The 22314-nt window shown below is 43.0% G+C and overlaps 1 protein-coding gene across 1 annotated transcript in view; it reads left to right on the forward strand.

Annotated features, from left to right (window-relative positions):
- The first annotated feature begins 3431 nt into the window (after nucleotides 1-3431).
- Nucleotides 3432-22314, forward strand: part of GGH (gamma-glutamyl hydrolase) — a 35165-nt gene continuing 16282 nt past the window's right edge. The window contains exons 1-3 of the mRNA XM_066378982.1: nucleotides 3432-3649; nucleotides 16088-16202; nucleotides 20811-20861. Coding sequence (XP_066235079.1) covers nucleotides 3541-3649; nucleotides 16088-16202; nucleotides 20811-20861 — 275 coding nt within the window. The 5' untranslated portion in view covers nucleotides 3432-3540. The remainder of the gene's footprint in view (nucleotides 3650-16087; nucleotides 16203-20810; nucleotides 20862-22314) is intronic.

Below are 22314 nucleotides of genomic sequence, written 5' to 3' on the forward strand. Positions count from 1 at the left end.
CTGCTTTGGACAGACAGTGGTAATTTATTCTTTATTCCTAAGATGGTTTTGTCTTTTCCTTCAAACTTTTTTTCTGATTTGGTCAACTCCTGTGGCATTCCTTCCTCTTTTTGTCCATTTTTGTTCTTAGGTTTTGAAGTTATAATCTATATTTGGTAAGTATACACATATACACATATTTATGTATACTGTCCTAAGAATCTTAAATTATAATTTTAAACTTTATTTTACTTGATTTTAACAAAATTAGGCCTTTTTAAGACATTTTTTTTGGTTGAAAAGTGCATTTTATTCTGTCAGTATTGTGAAGTGCAATTTCTTCAGTAGATGTTTTTGTGGTGGAAGTGGTGTGTGTGCAGGGGTGAGGAGAGGTGGCTGGCATGACTTTTGTATATACAGGATCCGTGATTTCCCCCTGGTATCCTTCTTTCTCTTCACTGCCATGTCTTGAAGAGGCACTACTCCCTTGTCAATGAAGCTGATTCTCTCTTAGAAGCAATACTTAGTTGGAGTTGCCATTTCTGGTCCTTCTCATTTTCAAGCCTCTTTCGTATAATTAATAATATAACCCACCTAGGTCCAAACTGTGTTCAGTATCTTAGCATTTGATGGTTGAGATTTTCTTCCAGGGTTTAATTTTGCCCGTGCTTTGTTTATATCTTCCACTCTCCTTTTATTTTTATCAGAGATTCTCTGAAGATTTGCCCCATCCACTCAGTATTTAGTCTTCTAGCAGCAGTGGAAGCTTTGTGGCAATTTGGTACTTTACTTTCTAGTAATTTGATGTTTGTGGTATTCTCTATCTTCTAGTATTGCTAACGTGTAATTTGATTTGTACTCCTTTTACAAAGAATGGTTTTTGGAAGATGTGTGGAGAGATTCTGGTTTAGACAGTTGACATTATCCTCTAGATAATGTCCAAGCATAATTTACCTCCATTATCTCTTATTAGTAGAACTTTATCCCTGTTGATAAGCAGCTCCAATTCATTTATTTGCATGTCTTCTAATAGTCTATTAACTATACAATTAATTCATTTTCTTATTGATGGCCATTTACATTGCATTTAGTATTTTACTATTACAAAAAAAATCTGCACAGAACATACCTGTATAAATTTCTTTGTTCACACACAGGCATTTCTCTAGTGTATATACCTATATATACCAAAAAGCACTGGGTTAGAGTAGTGCATCTTCATCTTTACCAGACATTGCCTAGTTGCTGTAAAAAATGGTTGTAATAATTTACAATTTTACCACCAGTGTTAAGTGAGTTCTCATTTTTCTACACGCTGTCACATTTTTGTCAATCTGATGAACATGACATATTACTTTGTCTCAGTGTGCATTTATCTGATTACTAATGAAGGCTTGTTTTGTCTTTTCATATTGGGTTGTTGTTGTAGAAGGAATTAGCTGCAAATGAGGATAATAAATGCCCAGACACCTTAATGGAGGAAGAAGGATTTATTAGTAGCCAGCAGAGCACATGGGGCTAGTAGTACCAAAAACATGAGCTCCCCAAAGTTAGATTTCTTACATCTTATATACCTTTACAGCTTTTGCTTTCACATGACAAGTGCCTGATTTCTTTGACTGCAGACCTATGTGACTTTTGTGTCTCCGGGAGGGGAGAGGGTAAGAGAGGAGGTCTGGACTCTGTCCTTGACTATTTACATAACCCATTCTTCTTGCTGGTGCTGCAAGTTTATTTCAGGGAACTGATAACAAGGACCACAGCTGTGGTTTACTTTCCAAACTTTTTCAGTCACCCCTTCCTCCCTCAGTGTGAAATGCTGAGGTCACTGGCTTGAGCGTAAGATCACAGAGCAGGGCCCTTTCCTGCATTCTCTGGTTTCTCCTCTCATTGTTTTCTTATATAGTCCTTTATATATTCTAGAATTGAACACTTTTGAGTATCTGTATTTTGTAAACATATTTTCCAAGTTTGCCCCTTACTTTTAAATTGCTTAAAGTTATATAGGAGTTTTAAAATTATATAATTAAAGCGATCTTTTGTTTTCATTAAGATTTGTACTTTTCAAACTTTGACCAAGGTATGAATTATATACACTTCTGTATTTTCTTATTAAGGTATATTATTTTGCCTTCCACATTTACAACTCGACTCAACTTGGAATTTATTTTTTTGTGTATAATGCCAGGTAACAACTTTTTCCTATGTTGAAATGACCTCCACAATCACAAATTCATATTTACAATGTCTCCTCCTCTGTTCAATTATGTTCAAAACCAGCTGAATAAGGAAGGCTTTTCACAACACCTTTAACCCATATCTTTTGTTTGTCCTTATCTCTAAACCACACCCTTCTATAGAAGCATTATTTCCTTGTCAAACCAGACTATTGTATTCACTCTTCTTGAAATATGCCAAAACTATGCCCTGATTGCCTCCATAAGTCATGTTCTCTTGTCTCTTTTTCTTGACTAAACCGTAAATTTCTTGTGAAAAAGACACTGCCCAATTTAGCTTTGCTTCTTCAACTTAGCGGTGTTCAAGAAGATTTTCAAATACTCTTCTTCAATTTTATTCTGAATTTACTTTGGGTCTTACTGGTGGGAACTTCCATCTAATGCTATCCATATTTCGACAATAGTTTTTCACACACAGAGAGAATAGTGTAATTCCAAATCCCTTAAAAATTTAAACAGAACCCTCAAAATACTTGTAATGAACAGAAGCCAAAGCCATCGTATCTGTCTCCCTTTTATAGGACAAAATCTGTGGTTGGCGCAAGGCGACCTCAGAAAGCATCTTTTGCGAGCTTGGGCAAATGGCCTGGATTTGCCCCTTTCATAGAGGATCCCAGGAGTTGGTCCCTCCTCCGTGTAGTTCTGAGGCGAGGCGATGCGCCTGGGGACTTTTTTCTGTCCATCACGTTCCCCTCCTTGGTGCTTCTTTCCTCCAAACGCTTCGATCCTGAAAAGAAATAGCAGAAAGATAGTCTCGGCCTATCTTTGCTTTGAATGCTGGAGTGTCGACGTGGCAGTGTCTGGCCTGAGTGCAGGATCTACAGTCGGTTCCAAGTTCTCAGGTGCCTTCTAGGAATCTCTTGCCAGCCTCCCCGGCTGCCTGGTTACCAAACGGGGCCGAGCGGGACCGAAGGATCTTCTTTGAGGGTTGGGCGCCCTAGTTTAGTCACTGGTGACCACATCACATGGATTAAGAGCTGAAAGGGAAGGTCTGAGGTCACTGAGACCACCACCCCGTGCCCATCCAGCCCACCTAGCCGTTTCCGGGGCCTCTGTAGAGGATGCTCATCGGGCGCGCCGGTGGCGCAGTCGTGGCGGGCACAACGCGGCCGAGTGTAGCCAGGGCACAGACCCTCGGTGAGCCGCCCGTCCCCGCCCCGCGGCCGCCGTGTGCGCGCGCGCAGGGACTGCATTTCCCATAGGGCGCCGCGGCGCAGCACCGCCCCTGGTCAACGCCCCCGCGCGGCTCCGAGCCCGCCGGGGCCACCGCTCTAGGCGCCCTGTCCGCAGTCCCTTTGAAAGGCGGCAGGAGGCGGTGAGCACCATGATGATCCCCAGCCAGCTGCTGTACGCACTGGGCCTGTTGCTGTGCGGGACGGCGAGCCTCCAGGTGTCCGTTCCCAGGGACCCCAAAACGAAGAAGCCCATCATCGGTAAGAAGGCGGGCGGGGGCCGGGCCGATGTCCGCGTTTGGCGCTTCCTGCCGTGGCTCCAGAAGTCGTCGGGCCTGGGAAATAACCCAGGAACTAGGATGAGACGTGCGTCCGCATGCCCCGCACGACAGCCGCGCCAGAACGCCATTTGGACGGTTCCGAAGCAGAACTGGTGCCTCGGCTCTAAACTGGGGAGGGAGGAGGAAGCTATGAACAACCTTTGTTGTTGTCGTCTGCATTTAGATAGGAACTCCTACTACGTAATTAAACAAATTCTGTGCATTCATTGTGTTTATTAAAATTTCACCGGTTTGAGGGCATATTTCAAGATACAATGCATTGTGCATGTAAAATCAAGTTGACTAGGTACTAGAGAAATTTTGGTGCACCTTGGACTCTGAGCAGTGGAGGGCAGCAGTGTCTAAATATGATACAATGTCAATTCTATTTGATGTTAAAGTGAAGCACGTTATTTTTCGTTCCCAACAAATTTATGTTGTAAAATCCATTTGTATTGCCAGAACAGACATTTGAGGCACGCAGGGGAAAGCTACCCAGGGGAAGTCAGCCTGGAATTAAAATCGCCAAAATTATGTCCACAGTTAAGGTTGGTTTTGTTTTAGCTGTGATACTATGCCATCTATACTGTTTTCTCTTCCACGAAGAGGAGCACCCTATTTTGTAACTAAATACAAAGGAGATGAGCATTTTTTTTCATTCATACTGGTAGTGCCCAATTTTCAAATCGGTATATCAATATTTGGAAATGGGAATGCCTTATTTCAGGGCTATTGAAAGTAGAGGTTAGATTCTCCAAGGAGAATTAACTCAAAATATGATTCTGTGTAATGTGTTGGGAATTGTGGGTGCAGGGAGTGAAACCAGAAAATAGAACGGATTTCATGCTGCCTGTTACCAATTCAGAGACAGAGATTGAATCTTCACGGGCACTTTTTCCCCATAGCTGGCAATCTGGTGAGATGGGAGGTTGCAGTTCTAAATCATCTAAACTCGGAGAGAGACAGCCAGACAGACTCCCGCATGTGCCCGACCGGGATCCACCCGGCACGTGGGCGACGCTCTGCCCACCAGGGGGCGATGCTCTGCCCCTTCGGGGCGTCGCTCTGCCGACCAGAGCCACTCTAGCGCCTGGGGCAGAGGCCAAGGAGCCATCCCCAGCGCCCGGGCCATCTTTGCTCCAATGGAGCCTTGGCTGCGGGAGGGGAAGAGAGAGACAGAGAGGAAGGAGGGGGTGGGGGGTGAAGAAGCAAATGGGCGCTTCTCCTATGTGCCCTGGCCGGGAATCGAACTCGGGTCCCCTGCACGCCAGGCCGACGCTCTACCACTGAGCCAACCTTTTTATAAAGGGTAAGAAAAGGGGTCCCAGTAGAGCCCAAGCTCTACGTCGATCAGGCGTCCCTGATTCTACTTCCCTGTGCAGTGGGACACTCCTGCTTATCAGCAGGGCTGGCAGCCTCTTCAAGAGTACTCTTGAGGTGGCTGTGAGGATGCTACTGATCAGTGATGACACTAACTACCACTGGAGGAAAAACACAACCGACACACAAGTTAGTTGTAAGAATCACACAGGAATTTATTAATCTCAAATCCTTTTAGTGTGCCTACGTACAGGTTAAGGGGGCCCCGTCAGCATGCTCCTCTCGTCTGTCTTTGGTCAGAGCAGCATGGAGACAGTCCATGTTCACGTTGGAGTCTGGGCAACTACCTCAGCAGGGGGCCCCTCAGCTTTAGTGCTTTTTCTGGCCAACACCTTCTAACAGGTGTCAATCTACAGGATTATCACCTCAAACCACCTTTTTGGGAGTTCCTTGAAGGGAGCCCTTTTTATGTTAATCTACTGAAATGTTACATCAAGCCACTTTTAAGATATTCCTAGGGAAGCTTCTTGTTTATGATAACTTACAGAGTTATGACATCAAGCCACTTATCTATGTATAACTTCACACATACACTACCTGGGCCCTGCTCGAAAGTCAGAGTCTGTTTATCACATCTGCACACACTATATTCCTATCCAGACGGCATAACTTTAATTTCCTTAATTAATTTTAATATTATATCTTAACTACTTTATATATCTTCCATATTTTTTTTATATTTTTATATATTTAATTACTATAACATTATATTACTACAACAAAAGGGTAGGTAAGGGACTTGGGATTTCAGGGAAGAGTTAATCCGATCATAGTCAAAGTTAACTGGATCATGGTCCAGTGTTCTGTCCTTGGAGTACAAAGACTTTGCTTGTAGTCTCCTGGGGCACAAAGGTGGATTGCTCACAGATCTCAAGGTGCACAAAAGGGTGCACTTGTGGTCCTCTGGGGCACAAAGGTGGATCACTTGCAGAGCGCAGATCTTGTTAAGTCCTATAGGCCTGTTCAGGTGTCCCAGTTCTTGGAACAAAGCGTTTACTTGCATTGACTATTATGCCCACTGACCATAGCCACAGTCACCATTACTCAAGCTAAAATTTTAATTTTTGAGTTCCCCCTATCAGGAAGAGGAAAAGAGGAAAGAGGAGGAGAATACTTTTCTCTTTCCTAGAAACAGTGGTAGTCCAGAGTCAAATATAGAAAAAGTGAGTATGCTTTGGGCGCCTTGATAAGTTAAGGAAAAATAGTTAACTGAACACCTACAACTTGCAAAGCATTAAGTTAGGAACTGCAAAGGATTCAAAGGCAAGGAAGCTACAAAAGTCATGAGATGGCTTTAAAGTGTGGGTGACATTTTGGTCACATTTTGAAGGACTGGGAATATAGCCTGAGCTCTTTTCTCAGGATGGCAAAAGTGAGTATGTGTGGGACAAGGGGAGAGGGATAGGTTGGTGGCACTGACCCGCTCTCTCTCATGTACATAGTTTTCTCCTTTCTGGTGGCTTGTGTCCCAAGCCTCCTCTGTGGCACCTCACCCTGGCCTGCCCTGTACCACTTCATTTCCTATGAGACTCCAAAATTCTCTACCAGTTTTTTTTTTCTGTCAATCAAGATGATCCTACCTATCCATGAGGAGAAAGTCTTACTGAACAAACTTTGGCATTGAGTGTATTTTAAGCCTGACCTGTGGTGGCGCAGTGGATAAAGTGTCGACCTGGAAATGCTGAGGTCGCCGGTTCGAAACCCTGGGCTTGCCTGGTCAAGGCACATATGGGAGTTGATGCTCCCAGCTCCTCCCCCTTCTCTCTCTCTGTCTCTTCTCTCTCTCTCTGTCTCTCTCTCTCCTCTCTAAATGAATTAAAAAAAATGTCTTTTAACTGAGTGCCTGATAAAAGGCCAGCTGTGGCCCTGGCCAGGTTGCTCAGTTGGTTGCAGTGGTTGGCAAACTCCTTAGTCAACAGAGCCAAATATCAACAATACAATTGAAATTTCTTTTGAGAGCCAAATATTTTAAACTTAAACTATATAGGTAGGACATTCCTTATCGAGGTAGTACCTGAACGTGGTATTTTGTAGAAGAGCCACACTCGGGGCCAAAGAGCCGCATGTGGCTTGCAAGCTGTGGTTTGCAGACCACTGGTTAGAGCAGGCATGGCCAATATATGGCCCGCGGGCTGAATCCTGCCCGCGTAATCAGTTTATGTGGCCTGCGATTAAATTTTGAATATTCTCCGCTACTTTAAAATCTCAGCTACTCAGAAGTGGAAGTGTTTTTGATTATTGGAAATCGAGATATTTTAAGAAGATAGTGATATGTGGAAAAATATTCCGTGTGTGACTAATCTAGGGTTAACTTCCAATAATTGGTTGAATGGATTCATGATACTTCTTTATTTTTTAAAAAAATTCCATTATAAAGATTTACAACTTTTGTACTCGTGTGTACTCGATATGAACTGTTTGACGTTTAGCAGCGATGTGAAACCCACATTCTTTTAGGTGGATTTGCCAGTGGGCACCCAAGGTCAAACAATTCCTTATTTTTGGGGTCAAGTGTGCTGCATTAAGGGGCATTGTAGCATAGACAATAGCTGCAGTTGATAACTGAAAACGTGTCCAGGCTGTTTGTAAAACAAAATAATTGTTTTATTTGCGATATAACCCCTTCCAGCTCATTTTATTAATTAATTAAATATTGTTTTGATTGATTGTGATACAGTTTGGATATGCATATGATATGTAATTATATTTTTATTAAAATATTGTATATTAAAATTTTTTACTCATTCATAAACAAATTACATAATAAAATTTTGTTTACTTAAACATATCGTTTTTGTATTTAACATTTTTTAATTTTAATATTTCGTTTGGACCATGATAAACTTTACTTTCTAGTTGGCCTGGGGGCAAAAACTATTGGCCACACCTGGGTTAGAGCATTGTCCAGATATGATGAGGTTGCGGGTTTGACCCCCGGTCAGGGCACACACTAGAATCAACCAGTGAATGCGTAAGTGGAATAACAAGTTGATGTTTCTCTCTCTCAAATCAATTTTTTAAAAAATTAAAAAGCGAGTTGTTTATAAGAAGCTGGGCATACAGAAATGATGCCTCATGTGGTCTACAGAGACACTGAAAGTATTCCAAATGATGCAGTAGTGGTTGACATGGGTAGGTGTACTCCCTGGATAGACATGTTTTGATGTGACTCAGTACTATGTTGGGACTGAGGTTTCAGTGTAAGAGGAAGCAAGGGAGGTAGGTGGGGCAGAGCACAGGGTCTTTTAATGTTTATGAAAATTTGGGAACCCATTGAAGTGCTTAAGTAAGGAGGCTACACCCTGCTGATTTGTTATCTCTCTGCTCCCATTTTCTAATGTTTTCTTCTCTTGCTCACACAGAGCTCTGGTTAATCTGGACTCCTTGCAATGCCATAGGCACACAGCTGACTCAGTGCCTTTGCACTTGTTTCCTCACCCTGCATTTCCTTCTTCCAGATGTTTGCATATGGCTTGCCCCCTCATCTCATTGATGTCTTGGATCCAGTGTCGTGTTCTACCTTCTCAGGGAGGACTTGCCTGGCGAGTGTATTTAAGAGACTCTGTCCCTGCATAGGTAGGACACCTCCACCCCCAAACACACACCTTCTTCTTCTGCTTTACTTTTCTCCCTGGAACTGACCATCAACCAATGCACTATATTTTACCTTTCTATCTTGTTTATTGTTTGTCTTCTCTCTTCTTCTTCCCACATAGTAGAATTAAAACCCACAGGGCAGTGGGTGTTTTTGCTTTTATTCTCTTATGTGTCCTCAGCACCTAGTTCAGTGCCTAATATATATATATATATACAGTGTGTCCGTAAAGTCATGGTGCACTTTTGGCCGGTCACAGGAAAGCAACAAAAGACAATAGAAATGTTAAATCTGCACCAAATAAAAGGAAAACCCTCCCAGTTCCTGTAGGATGATGTGGCAGATGTGCTGTAAAGCCAGTGGCCAGGGCTGCCATCACAGCAGCCTGGCCCATGCAGGTTCGCATTGGATTCGGACAGTCGGTAAAGAAACAACGGAGCCACAAACTGGTGGGCCATAGTCTTTAATCCTAGCTTGCACCCGGCGGGCAAGTAAAAACACACACTGGGCTCCAAAACCCACTCACATTCAATGCTCACAAAGCTACTGACTTCTCCGAGTTTCCTAGAATCAAAGGTTTCTAGCTCACCAACCTTATTCACCTCTGTTCCCCATCTCCTTCCTTCTCCCTGTATGAACTCTGCACCAACTCTCTTCTCACTCGGCACTCCGCCATCTTGACTGCTGCTCCTGGCCACATGGCCTCTTTCTGCTCTCTGCTCTGCTCCCTCTGCTCTCTCATGCTAATCATCCCAGGAACCAAGAGGACAAGCTCTCGTTCTGCCCCCATTTTATCGTGTAGATTCCAAACCTTTAATCCAATATACAAAATAGGGAAGTCTCTAATACAAAGACACTTCTCTGAGGCATGATTGGATTGTACCGCCCCACATCAAAACGGGTGGGAAAGGCTTAATCCCAAAACCAAGCCCCAGGCTACAAGGATTCTACCTGCCCACAGAGACACACATTAATATCACCTGGGTGATGGCCTCCTCGTGGGCAGCACCGTCTTTAACAAAGTGAGCATAATACATTTTATCTGCCCAACATGTGCGTATGCGCAGATGATGATGTAACACCGTGTATACAGTGGAGCAGCCCAGGGCCATGCCAGTCGAGATGTGGATGGTACAGAGGAAAGTTCAGTGTGTTCTGTGGCTCACTAAATTCGAATCTGTGACCAAAGTGCAACGTGAATATCAGCACATTTATAACGAAGCGCCACCACATAGGAATAACATTGTTCGGTGGAATAAGCAATTGAAGGAAACCAGCAGTTTGGTGGAGAAACCCGTTCTGGTAGGCCATCAGTCAGTGACAAGTCTGTAGAGGCTATACGGGATAGCTACCCGAGGAGCCCTAAAAAATCTGTGCGTGAGCCCACATCGAACTGCACTGAATAGGTATGAAACAGGGAGAGTTTTCCTTTTATTTTGTGCAGATTTCACATTTCTGTCGTCTTTTGTTGCTTTCCTGTGACCAGTCAAAAGTGTGCCCTGACTTTACGGACACAGTGTAGTATGATTCAGTAATATATACTAAGTGAATAAATGAATGGTGATATGATCAGATTTCTTTCTATGTGGAGAACTGGTTGGAGATGGTGGGGGTTATTTAAGAAAAGATGCTGAGAATTCTTTTCAGAAACTATTATAATAGCCTAGGGTGGGGGAGGCAAGATGTTGGTTGCTTGGATTGAGGTAGCTTTGCTAATGTGAATAGAAAATATTTCCACCCTTGCTTTGTTGTCAAGGAAACAGTACATCTTTGAGTCTGTGGGAAGGGAGAGGCCTCCTAGATTTGAGGTTCTGTCTGTACTCTGAGATCCATGGTAGGTCTAAGGCTGTGTGGAGGAGACTGCTGCTATTATAAACCTGCTGTGGGGCTTATTTGTCCTCCCTGATGAGGACAGAGAGAGGAAGCTGCTTAAAACTCAGATCTGCCTCCAATACTCATTTTTTGAAGTCTAGGGGTGTACTTTCAGGAGAAGTGTCATATTTAATTCTGTGAATTAAGTGAATATGTGATAAGGTGCCAAGGAACTTTAAAATTTAGTGTTAGCAACACCATTTTAAAGAGGAAAAGTCAGGCCTCTTACCCCCTTCTTTCTATGGAGAAAAGAAAGAGAAGAATCCAGGAGCTTCCTGGCTTGCAAGGGCAACTGGGTCAGATAAGTCAATTTAACTACAGAGCAAGAAAGATAGAATTTATCTGAGAATACTTTCACTTCGCTTTTCTTAAAAGCCTTTAGAAAAGAATGTTTATGTACCTTAATTAAGAATTCTTATACTCTGACTCACTCTCCCATTCTAAAGTTATAAGAGTGACTTATACCTCTGGACAAAGAGATCACAAGCCCCTCCTTACCCATCCCAACCAGTATTTGATGTTGTATAAAAGCAAGGCTCAGAACTGCATGAGGCCCTACATGATTTGGGACTGTACCCCATGTAGCTAGCCAGACAATTAATAAACTCCTCAAAATTTCTTCTGTAACCTACCTCAGTGTCTCTATGTAACCCACGGATTAAAGTACAATATGACATTTGGGGGCTTGTCCGGGAACCTGGTGCTCTAAGTCACTGGGTAGAAACACCTGGACTGGCTGGCCTCTCCCGAAGGTTGCCTGACCCGCTGCATCTCTAGGAGAACTGCTCCCTGAGATGTTCCAGGGCCCCAGTTTTCCTGTGGGTCTTGGGCAACTACTCGGCAGACAACCCCGGTCCCTAAGATTCGATGATTTGCCAGAGAAATTGAGGAATATAAATTCTGACCTCTGGAGGTAAGTAAGGCAAATCTTTTGCTTTACTGAATTCTAGTTTTCTGTCTGTTTTGAATTCTAGCTTTTCTATTTGTGACTAGTCAGTCTGGAACTATTGTGAAAAAGGATCAGATGCGATTGGACTTACGCAATAGGCTCTCCAGGGCCAAGACATTGGCAGAGAGTTAAATCCTTCCTCAGACTTCCCGAGACACATTTGTTTGTGCTCTCAGGGAAGACATTAGTGGGGACTAAGTTAATCAGTCCTGCCTTGGACTTCCAGGGATACCTTTATGCTGTCTGTCCGTGTTGAGATCTCATTCTTTGCTTTTATTATTTCTGTCTGAAAAGCCATGAGTGATTGGTGTGTGCATGGGGATCTCTGGTGCTTGCACCTGAGTTTCCAGTTTGTGGCTCCACGGTGAATAACTACAGAGTCTGAGTGGGTGCCACCTGTGGTTCTGTGGTGATCCTCGTACAGCTTAGGGTGGTATCAGACACTCTCTGATCCCAGTCAGGGCTTTATACCGACCCACCAATGCTAAGAGGTGTCTAAGCTCCCTTGAGGGACACGGCCAGGTGAGCACCTGAGAGGCTCTGACGGGGCACCCCTTCCTTTGTCCGTTGAACTGTGCCTAAAAGTCAAGTGTAAATGTAAATAGTAAATTGTCTGTTTAGTAGGTTCTCTTTGTTTATCAGGAAAATCTCTGCTATAATTTCAGTTGGAAATTTCTGGCTTAAAACCAGAGGGCAAAAGTGAAGGGAAATTCGTAAACTACATATGGTTTAGTGGCCGTGTGCTGGAAGCTGAGGGAAACCTCTTCCATCTCTGGATCCGACCTAGTCAGGGGTATATACTGACCGGTTTTACTATGGAGAGTGAATATCCCAGGGTGGACTCAGCAGATGGTTGTCACTTCTGAAAGGCAACTCTGAGCAAACCGTTTTAAAGCCCACAAATTACAAAACTAGTAAAATTCATAGAAATATTATACAGTGGTACCTTGAGTTATGAATTTTATTCATTCTGTAATCGAGCTCATAAGTCAGTCAACTCATATATCAAACTGCCAATACTGGACCCGTGCGTCAACGCGCCAACTAGTAGCAGCTTCCCAAATCACGACTTGTATCTTGGAATTTCACTCGGATCTCGAACAAAAATACGGACCGAGTCGCAGCTCATATCTTAAAAAAAAACCCAAACGTATGCTGGTCTGTTCGTATCTCAAGGTACTGTATTGCTTAAAGCTAAAAACTAACTAAAGACCTAAGAGAGTGCTAGAGGAAGTATAGAGTAGAAACTAGTTTCAGATATCCACATACTGACCCAAAATGTTTCATCATTTGGAAGATACGGGGTAGGAATAGTATTAAGAGGGAAAATAGAAAAGATTAGAACTTTTCTTTAGAAAAATCTTAGAGAAAGAAAAGGGAACAAGGGCAGATGGAAATGTTTGGAAAATAACCACAGGTGTGGACCTTGCTTGTTATCAATTCCTTGAAATGAATTGCAGCTCCAGGAAGGAGAATGAGTGATGGGATTATTATAGGATTATGGATGATGGGATTATCAAGGACAGACCCTCCGACTGCCTCTCCCTAAGACATGACCATCACATCGGCCCTCCATAGGTTGGAGTACTGACTTGTCGCCCTCCACTGGTGTGTGAGAAGTTGTGGGAAAGAGAACGAGTGTGGAATGAACGAGACTGACACTAGGAGAGGGTTCCGACTCTCCCACAGGGCCAAAGCAAGTGTTGGGTCCCCTCCAAATTTCCCTTACCCTTCCCCAATTCCTTCGTGTGGCGTAATTGTTGTCTGACGTGGGAGGTATGAGGTTCACAGGGGAAACCCACTGCTTTAGCCAATGGTCAACAATTATAAGAAAGGGTTCTCAGGGGATTACGGGATTTCCATGTCTCTGGGGAAATTGAGGCCCTCCTGTGAACTAGAATAGCCCACTGTTGGGAAAATGAGTTTGTGAAATTTGTGTTTTTTTGTTTGTTTGTTTGCTACTTTTATTGTTAAAAATAGCACTGGGTAGCCACTCAGAGCAGGGCAGTTGATTGCAAGTGGAGATTGGATTACATTCCTGCTTGGGAGGGGCCATTATTTTGCTAATGTCTGCTGGAGAAGAGGCAGAGAAAGAAGCCATGTTTCCAAAAAGAAAGAGAATAAAAGGGGGGAAAGCGGCAGCAGGAATAGTGCCACCTCCATAGTGTTCAGGGCCTCCGCTGCACTTACTTATGTTCCTCCCCCTTAGGCACCAGGAATCCCAGGCACCCCAACCAATTCCCTTATATTGAATTAATGGTGTAAAGCACTGTAGGTCAAAAAAAGAGTTAGCATCTCTTATGCCAGCTGGATAGCTACAAAATAGTGAGTGCATGTAAAGCCAGTAGCCACGGCCATCATCACAGCCGCCTGGCCCGTGTAGGTTTGCATTGAATTTGGACAGACGGTAATGAAACAACAGAGCCAAGAACTGGTGGGCCATTACCTTTAATCCTAGCTCATACCTGGCGGCGAGAAATACACAGTGGGAAAATACTTCCCTTTGCATTCAGGGCTCCCAAAGCCACTGACTCATCTGAGTTTCCTAGAATCAAAGGTTTTTACCTCACCAGCCTTATTCACCTCTGTTCCCCATCTCCTTCTCTCTGCGCAAACTCTGCACAAACTGGCTTCTCCTTCTGCTCTCTGCCATCTTGGCTTCCTCTCCTCTGAAATGCTAATTTCAGGAACCAAGAGCAAGAGCCCCTGGTCTCCCTTATTTTATAGTATAGAAATTAAAACCCTTAAGCCAGTATATAAATAAGGAAGTCTCTGATACAGAGTCACTTATCTGAGGCATAAATGGGATTCCTCATAAGAGTGCACCACCCCACATCATACAACAGTCAAGAGTGTGGGGAAAAGCTTAGTGGTGAGAAGATCTTAGTATCAAAAGGGTGGGAAAGGCTTAGTCTTAAAACTAAGCCTTAGGCTATAAGGACCCTGCCTGCTTACAGCCTGTCTCCCACACACAATACAAACTATAAGCAAGCAAACATACATCATATTTGTAAACTTATTTGACCCACAGTGCATTTTGACCATTCCTTCTTTTCTCAGTAAATCAGTGGTTCATTCAGCTCCTCTACTGAGGAAGAGAAGGCTGAAGGTGCTGTCCATAGTCTCCAGAAGGTGAGAGCCCAGCAGCAAGGAGTACCTACTACGCCTTGGTAGATCTGTGATTTGGGACATAGGAGTGGAGGCCATCATGCTCTCTGGAGCAGAGATGGAAATGCTGACTGCCATTGTCATGTGCTCCTTGGGACAGTGTAAGACCTGCCAGGACAGCAGGGATGAGGGAGGTGGCTGAGGCCCCATGTGTGTGGACTGATTCCTGGACTATGACCAACCAGAGTGGGCACTGGCTCCTTTGTTGGATGGACTTACGGATTTTGGACAATGTGAAATACTCTGATGGGGGTGGGGTGTGGCTTTGCTGGAGGCACTCCCACTACCCTGGGAAGCTTTTCATATGTCTAGAAAGAAGTCCGAAGACATCTTGTGCTTTTGGCAAAGTGCTCAGAGACTGGTGAAATGTACCTTTGTAATTGTTGAAACTGTATGATTTGTGCTGTTATAATTTGTATAATGTGCTTAATTTCCTTGTGCAGGAATACTTGTGCTTTAGATTGTAAGCGAGCAAAAGGGGTGGAATGTAGGTCAAATAAGTTTGTAAATATGATATATATGTTTGCGCGCTTATAGTATGTATTGTGTGTGGGGGATGGGCTGTAAGCAGGCAGGGTCCTTATAGCCTAAGTCATTAAAGACTAAGCCTTTCCCACCCTTTTAATACTAAGATCTTTTCAACATCCTTCTAAAAACTAAGCTTTTCTCTACACCCTTGACTGATGCATGATGTGGGGTGGTGCACTCTTATGAGGAATCCCATTTATGCCTCAGATAAGTAGCTTTGTATCACAGACTTCTTTATTTGTATATTGGATTAAAGGTTTTGGTTTCTACACTATAAAATGAGGCAGACCGAGGGGAGGGGGGACACTAGCTTAGATCCTGTCATCAGCATTGCAGAGGAGAGGCAGCTAAGATGGCGGAGTGCTGAAGGAGAAGCCAGTTTGTGCAGAGTTTGTGCAGAGAGAAGGAGCTGGGGAACAGAGGTGAATAAGGCTAGTGAGGTAGAAACCTTTGATTCTAGGAATACTCAGATGAGTCAGTGGCTTTGGGAGCCCTGAATGGAAAGGGAAGTGTTTTCCTGCTGTGTGTATTTTCTTGCCCGCCGGGTGTGACCTAGGATTAAAGATAATGGCCCACCAGTTCTTGGTTCCGTTGTTTCATTACCGTCTGTCCGAATCAAATGTGAACCTGCACGGACCCGGCGGCTCTGATGGTGGCTGTGGCTACTGGCCTTACAATAACCTTATGTATTCGTTCTAGAATTTTTCATTTAATGTTTTCAGAACATGGGTGACTGTCGGTAGCCAAAACCTCACAAAGTTAAACTTTGGATAAGGGGGGCTTCTGTAGTGAGATTTTTACTGTGATGTGTTTCAGTTTTTGAGCAGGAAAAAAGGAATTACTTAAAATTAAAACTTCATCTTTTTTTATTTTTTTTTGTCACTTAGGAATATTAATGCAAAAATGCGGCAGTGAGGAAATGAAAAACCTGGGGAAATACTACATTGCTGCATCCTATGTGAAGTATCTGGAGTCTGCAGGTGCAAGGGTGGTACCAGTAAGGTAGGAGCCAGCGTTTTTACACTGTGTAAATAAAACTGTTTTACTTTTAAAATTTGCTTTTATATCTAAAATTAATGCCTTCAGATTGTATTGATTAAATGCAGTAAAATTGCACCTGATTTTTGCCACAGCTCTGATGCTTTAAGTCTCTCACTAAACTGTTTAAAGTATGAAGTTATGTTCACAAGAGGTATGTCATATGTATTAAATAGAGAATGAAGTGATAGTTTCCTTTACTCCCCTAAAAGGTGGTCCTCATTAGACGTCCTGAAAGTAATGGAGTAAAAGAATCTACACCGTCACCCCCTATTCCATACTGTTAGGGTAAGGGTGCACTTAAGGAAGAAAGGAGATTTTTAAAAGACAACTTTTGAAATACTTTCACATTCTACTGTAGAATTTGTAAATGACTACAACCACAGTGTTGCTTCAGTATGAATTACAGGTGTTGAGGTTTTAAAAGAGCTACACTAGTTTTGTGATGTAATGGCCTAGTAAGAATAAAATGATTCATGTCATATATTGATTTGGAAAGAGGTTGAACATTTTTTTTTTTGTTTGTTTTTTACAGTGACAGAGAGGGATAGATAGGGACAGACAGGAACGGAGAGAGATGAGAAGCATCAATTACTAGTTTTTTGTTGTGACACCTTAGTTGTTCATTGATTGCTTTCTCCTATGTGCCTTGACCGTGGGGCTGCAGCAGACTGAGTAACACCTTGCTCGAGCCAGTGACCTTGGGTCCAAGCCGGTGAGCTTTGCTGAAACCAGATGAGCCTGCGCTCAAGCTGGCGACCTCAGGGTCTCGAACTTGGGTCCTCTGCATCCCAGTCTGACGCTCTATCCACTGCACCACTGCCGAGTCAGGCAAGGTTGAACTTTTTTAACAAAAATAAAACTTTTTAAGTATTCATAATATCTTTATCATCCAAAATTAGTGTACTTTAGAAGCTTCTAATACCGCCATGTAATCCATTTTAGGTGATTTCACACACAAAATACAGTATTTTTTGTTTGGGGCAACATGCTTTTGTAAATAATTCTGCATTAAAAAGCTGTAATCAACAGTACTGTTCAAATGGAATGGTAATAATCATAATGTAAATATTACAATTTAGAAAATCATAATGTAAAGTGGTTTTATGTCTGCCTTCAGAAGGATTATATTCCTACTTGTTCTTTTACATTTAACTGTCTCTACCCCAAGATGAACATTTGCTTGTGACATTAGTCTTTTAATTCTTTAGTAGCAGATGTAATTTTTAAAATGAAATCTTATTTGGAACCCAGATAACACCACAGTTTTAGAGCTGAGGGAGAGGCTCCAAAGAGTCTTCAGAACAACGTTTCACAGTTTTGATCACAGAAGCATTTTCTGCAAGCCATTTTTCTGGGACGTTAGTGCTGACAGCACGGATGGGAAGAAGGAAACGGAGCAGGCAGCTGCGCCAGTTCAGGCTGTTGCAGGAGGCTAACTGTGGAGTGATGCGGGCTTGGCTTAAGAGTGGTGGTTGGAGGATTGATCTGTAAATGCTGTTTTTAAAAAATCAGCACAACTTGATGACTAATGGAATAAATGGGCACAGGGAGGAATAGATGAGACGTTTTGAAACTGATGACTCACCCACTACTGGCATGTAGAACAGAGACACTGACAATATGGCGATCAACATAAGGGTTAATTTCCAGCTTGGGTTCCCAAAGTTCATGTTAAGTAAATTGTTTGGAGTTAGAATCAGACCATCTTAGAAAAACAAGGTAATACATAGCAGCTAAAATCCCAGGGTAACCTGCAAAGGATTAACTAATGTAGAATAAGGCAGAGGATCTGCTGTTAATGTTGGGTTCACTTCTGCATTTTGGACGCTTGGAGCCAACTTCTCCAGTTTAGAAGGGAAAAGGAGGAGGACAGGAGCCGTAGGCAAAAATCTGGATGAGGTCAAGAAGTTTGTCTTTGGTCTCTTTCCGCCTTCTTTCTACTACCTTCCCTCTCGGATGCCTGGTTCTCCCAGGTTATCATAGATTTCCACTGTGTGACTTCATGGGACCCACAGAGTGTCCCCCTGAGAAGGTAGCATGGGGTGCCCTGTGGCTGCTTTTGGTTTAAAATTGTGTTTTGCGCACACAGCATTTTAAAACATTTTAAACCTTTACAGATTGTGAGAGTCTGAACTTCTGGTCTCTCTCTTTCTTTTTTTTTTAATAGTTACCTGGAGCTGAGTTGCAGGGGAGCGAGTGCCCTCCACTGGCGACAGTGCTGCCACTCCTTTCCATCACGTGTCATTGGCATCAATACCAGGCTTAAACTGTTCTTTCAGTCAAAGGAAGAGTGAACTATTTTTCATACCCTTTTGAGAGGTTCTCTTGCTTCAGAAAACTCTGACAGCGTGCAAATAACACCCGTGTTCAAAACATGACCTGGCCCTGGCCGGTTGGCTCAGTGGTAGAGCGTCAGCCTGGCATGCAGGAGTCCCGGGTTTGATTCCCGGCCAGGGCACACAGGAGAAGTGCCCATCTGCTTCTGCACCCCTCCCCCTCTCCTTCCTCTCTGTCTCTCTCTTCCCCTCCTGCAGCCAAGGCTCCATTGGAGCAAAGTTGGCCCGGGCACTGAGGATGGCTCTGTGGCCTTTACCTCAGGCGCTAGAATGGCTCTGGTTGCAACAGAGCGATGCCCCAGAGGGGCAGAGCATCACCCCCTGGTGGGCGTGCCAGGTGGATCCCGGTTGGGTGCATGCGGGAGTCTGACTGACTGCCTTCCCGTTTCCAACTTCAGAAAAATACAAAAAACAAACAAAAAACCAACCAAACAAACATATGACCTGATCTGTTTTTCCTGGCAGGTCTCTGAGGGACTGGAGTTTGTGCGAGCCCTCCCCCAACATTTAACAACTAAGGTCCTTAATAGTGATAAGGAATAGTAAAAAATTTAGCCATGGATAATGTGGGAGCAATTTACTTAGAATCAGTGAAATGACTGAAGCAAGCCGGCATGGCTAGCTGTCAGGAGTCGCTGGGGTGCAGCTGAGTGATCTAAATCCATTCTGTTCCTGATGGTAGTGGTTGTCCATCCTGGTTCCAGCATCCATGGGGAAGACTGTGGGTCCTGAATGGCTTCGTTTTTTGTTGGCACAGTTTGGGCAGATTGAACTGGCAGAATACTGGGAAGGGATAAACTCATATACTGTCTCACTGTCGCTTCATAAGTCATGGCCACCTGCCCGTTTATCCTCCACATAAGGGACTGGTGAGCACCATTGCAATGTTACAAGAAGGATTATTATAACTTCCAAACAGACCTGAGCTTTCAAAGCTCATTTGGACTTAGGGGAGAGCCCAGAGGTGTTTGCTAGCTTAGTGGGCATCAGAGGTGTCTACTTAATAATGGCAGATGTGTTCTTACCCTAAAACTTTTTTCTGCAGCAGAAATGGACTGTAGTTGATATCTGATCATCAGCCTGCTTTTGTGGCAGGTTGAGAGGGCATTATGCCTTGTTATACCAATAAATGGAGGGGTATCCTGAACAGGAGGCTCTCTCTCCTTGTTCTTGCATTTTGCTGAACTTCTGGAAGAGCAAACCCATCTTACTGACTTAGTTAAAGGTTGTAGCCAGTTGTCACAGATTAATCCCATTCCTCTTCTCTGGAGAAGGGGAGAAAATCCTCAGTAACATGGTGATTGTTAGGAGGACTTCACAGGGTGTTTGATGAAGGTGCCTCAGAATAGTTTCCTGGGCAGATTAGGCCAGGCTGCGGTGATCTGCGTGTGTCCATCCCTAGATCTCAGCTCTTCTGACTGAATACACAGCAGGCTCCAGACCTTTGCAGGTGATGGCATGAAGCAGGGATGTGGCTTTTCTATGTATTGTTTTTATCTGCCAAAGCTGCCTGTAGTTAAGATGGGCATGTAAATACATTTCTTTATTTACACTGTACATAAAATTATTGATTGGCTAGCAGAGAAATAACCAGTGCCTAAATCTCATGGTTTGTTTTTTAAATAATTTTTTCAATTACTATTAACGTATGATGTTATATTAGTTTCAGGTGTACAACATAACAATTAGGCATTTATATAACTTACAAAGTGATCACCGGTAAGTCTAGTTAGTACCCGTCTGACACCGTACGTAATTCCTACAATATTATTGACTGTATTCCCTGTTCTGTACTTCACATCCCTGTTGTAAAACAGGGTACGTGGTGCATGACTGTTTTTATATGTGGCAATCTGTACATCTTAATCCCTTCACCTGTTTCCCCCAGACCTCAGACCCCTCCCATCTGGCAACTATCAGTTTATTCTTTGTATCTTCAAATCTCCTGGTCTTTAATGTTTCGCATATGAACACATACTTCACAATATTAAACTACATTAGACCACATAAAAACATCTTTACTTGTCTAATTAGCAAAACAAGGATGTAATTATGTGGCTTTCATGTAGTTTGAAAAGATGCCTCTAGGAAAGTAGAGTGGTAATATTATCTAGTATTTAACAATTATTTTGATTTTGGCTTTTAAAGATTAATGTGGTGACTTCATTTAGAGCCTGCCGGTGTTTTTAGGTTTGGGAAGTGGATGTTTTGTCACTGTTTTTCTTGTTTTCAGGTCTGATCTTACAAATGAAGAGTGTGAAAAGCTTTTTCAATCTATTAATGGGTAAGTTGGCAGCATGGCTTGATACAGTGTGTGAGGCCTATGTAGTCTGCTCTTGTGAAGAAGTACGGACAGCTACTCCACGATTCTGCGGCATCGTCTTACACTGGTGTGCCATTAGTCTTCTGAGTTCTTTTTTTTTTATACAGAAAATTTTTATTATTATTATTAAATTTAATGCAGTGACATTGATAAATCAGGGTACATATGTTGAGAGAAAACCTCTCCAGACTATTTTGACATTTGATTATACTGCATACCCCTCACCCAAAGTCAAATTGTCTTCTGCCACCTTCTATCTGGTTTTCTTTGTGCCCCTCCCCTCCCCCAACCCCTCTCTTTCCTTCCTCGCCCCATCCCCCCCCAGGACTCTCACATCTCTCTCTCAACAAAATACTTCCTATAGGAAGATGTGAGAGTCCTGCAGAGAAGGAAGGTTAAGAAATACATGTTACACAGTAGACACATGTAATTCTTTTTTAATGTGTGATACATTCTTTGTTCTTTTAATGCCTGTGTTAAATATTTTGCAGCCCCTTTGAATGTCATGGCATACTGCTTGCCGGGGGGGTTGTAAGTCCTAAGCCTAAGGATATTAATTGGTTTTTTTTCAGAAGGTAATTTGAATAGAACTTGGAAAAAAGTTCTCATAGAAAACTCTCTTTCCCTTTCCATCTCTGTCTCTCTCTTTCTCAGTAACAAAAAAAATATTAATAAATGCACACACCCTTTGAACTAGGAAATTCTTTATAAGAATTTTATTTTACAAATATATTCCCCTACATGTGAAGAGTTGAATCCAAACACATACACTGTAGTGTTTGAAATACACTCAACTTATTTTTATTTTTTTAAGGGGGGGTGTAGCAAGAGATGAGAAGCATCAACTCGTAGTTGCGGCACTGTAGTTGTTCACCAACTGCTTCTTATATGTGCCTTGACTGGGGTGAGGGGGCTCCAGCCAAGCCAGTGACCCCTTGCTCAAACCAGTGACCTTGGGCTCAAGCCAGCGATCTTTGGGCTCAAGCCAGCGACAGCGACCATAGCATCATGTTGATGATTCCACGCTCAAGCTGGTGAGCATGCATTCATGCCGAATGAGCCCATGCTTAAGCTAGCAGCCTTGTGGTTTTGAACCTGGGACCGCAGCATCCTACCTAGGTTGATGCTCTTTCCATTGCGCCACCCCTGGTCAGGCAATACACTCAAAATTTCGAAGCCACCCATTAGTTCATCGGTTGGGAATTGGGTAAATAAAGGAGACTATTCAGGTTAGTACACAGATTTTAACAGTGGTTGTTTCTGATTGTAAGTAGGATGGAATATAAGGCTTTTATAAAAAGAGCTTTTATTTTTAACTTTTTTTTTTTTTTTTTTTTTTTTAGCAAGAGAGACAGTGAGGGACAAAGAGGGATAGACATACAGGAAGGGAGAGAGGTGAGAAGCATTAATTCTT

Source organism: Saccopteryx leptura, chromosome 3 (genome assembly GCF_036850995.1).
Source record: "Saccopteryx leptura isolate mSacLep1 chromosome 3, mSacLep1_pri_phased_curated, whole genome shotgun sequence".
NCBI classification, from domain to species: domain Eukaryota; kingdom Metazoa; phylum Chordata; class Mammalia; order Chiroptera; family Emballonuridae; genus Saccopteryx; species Saccopteryx leptura.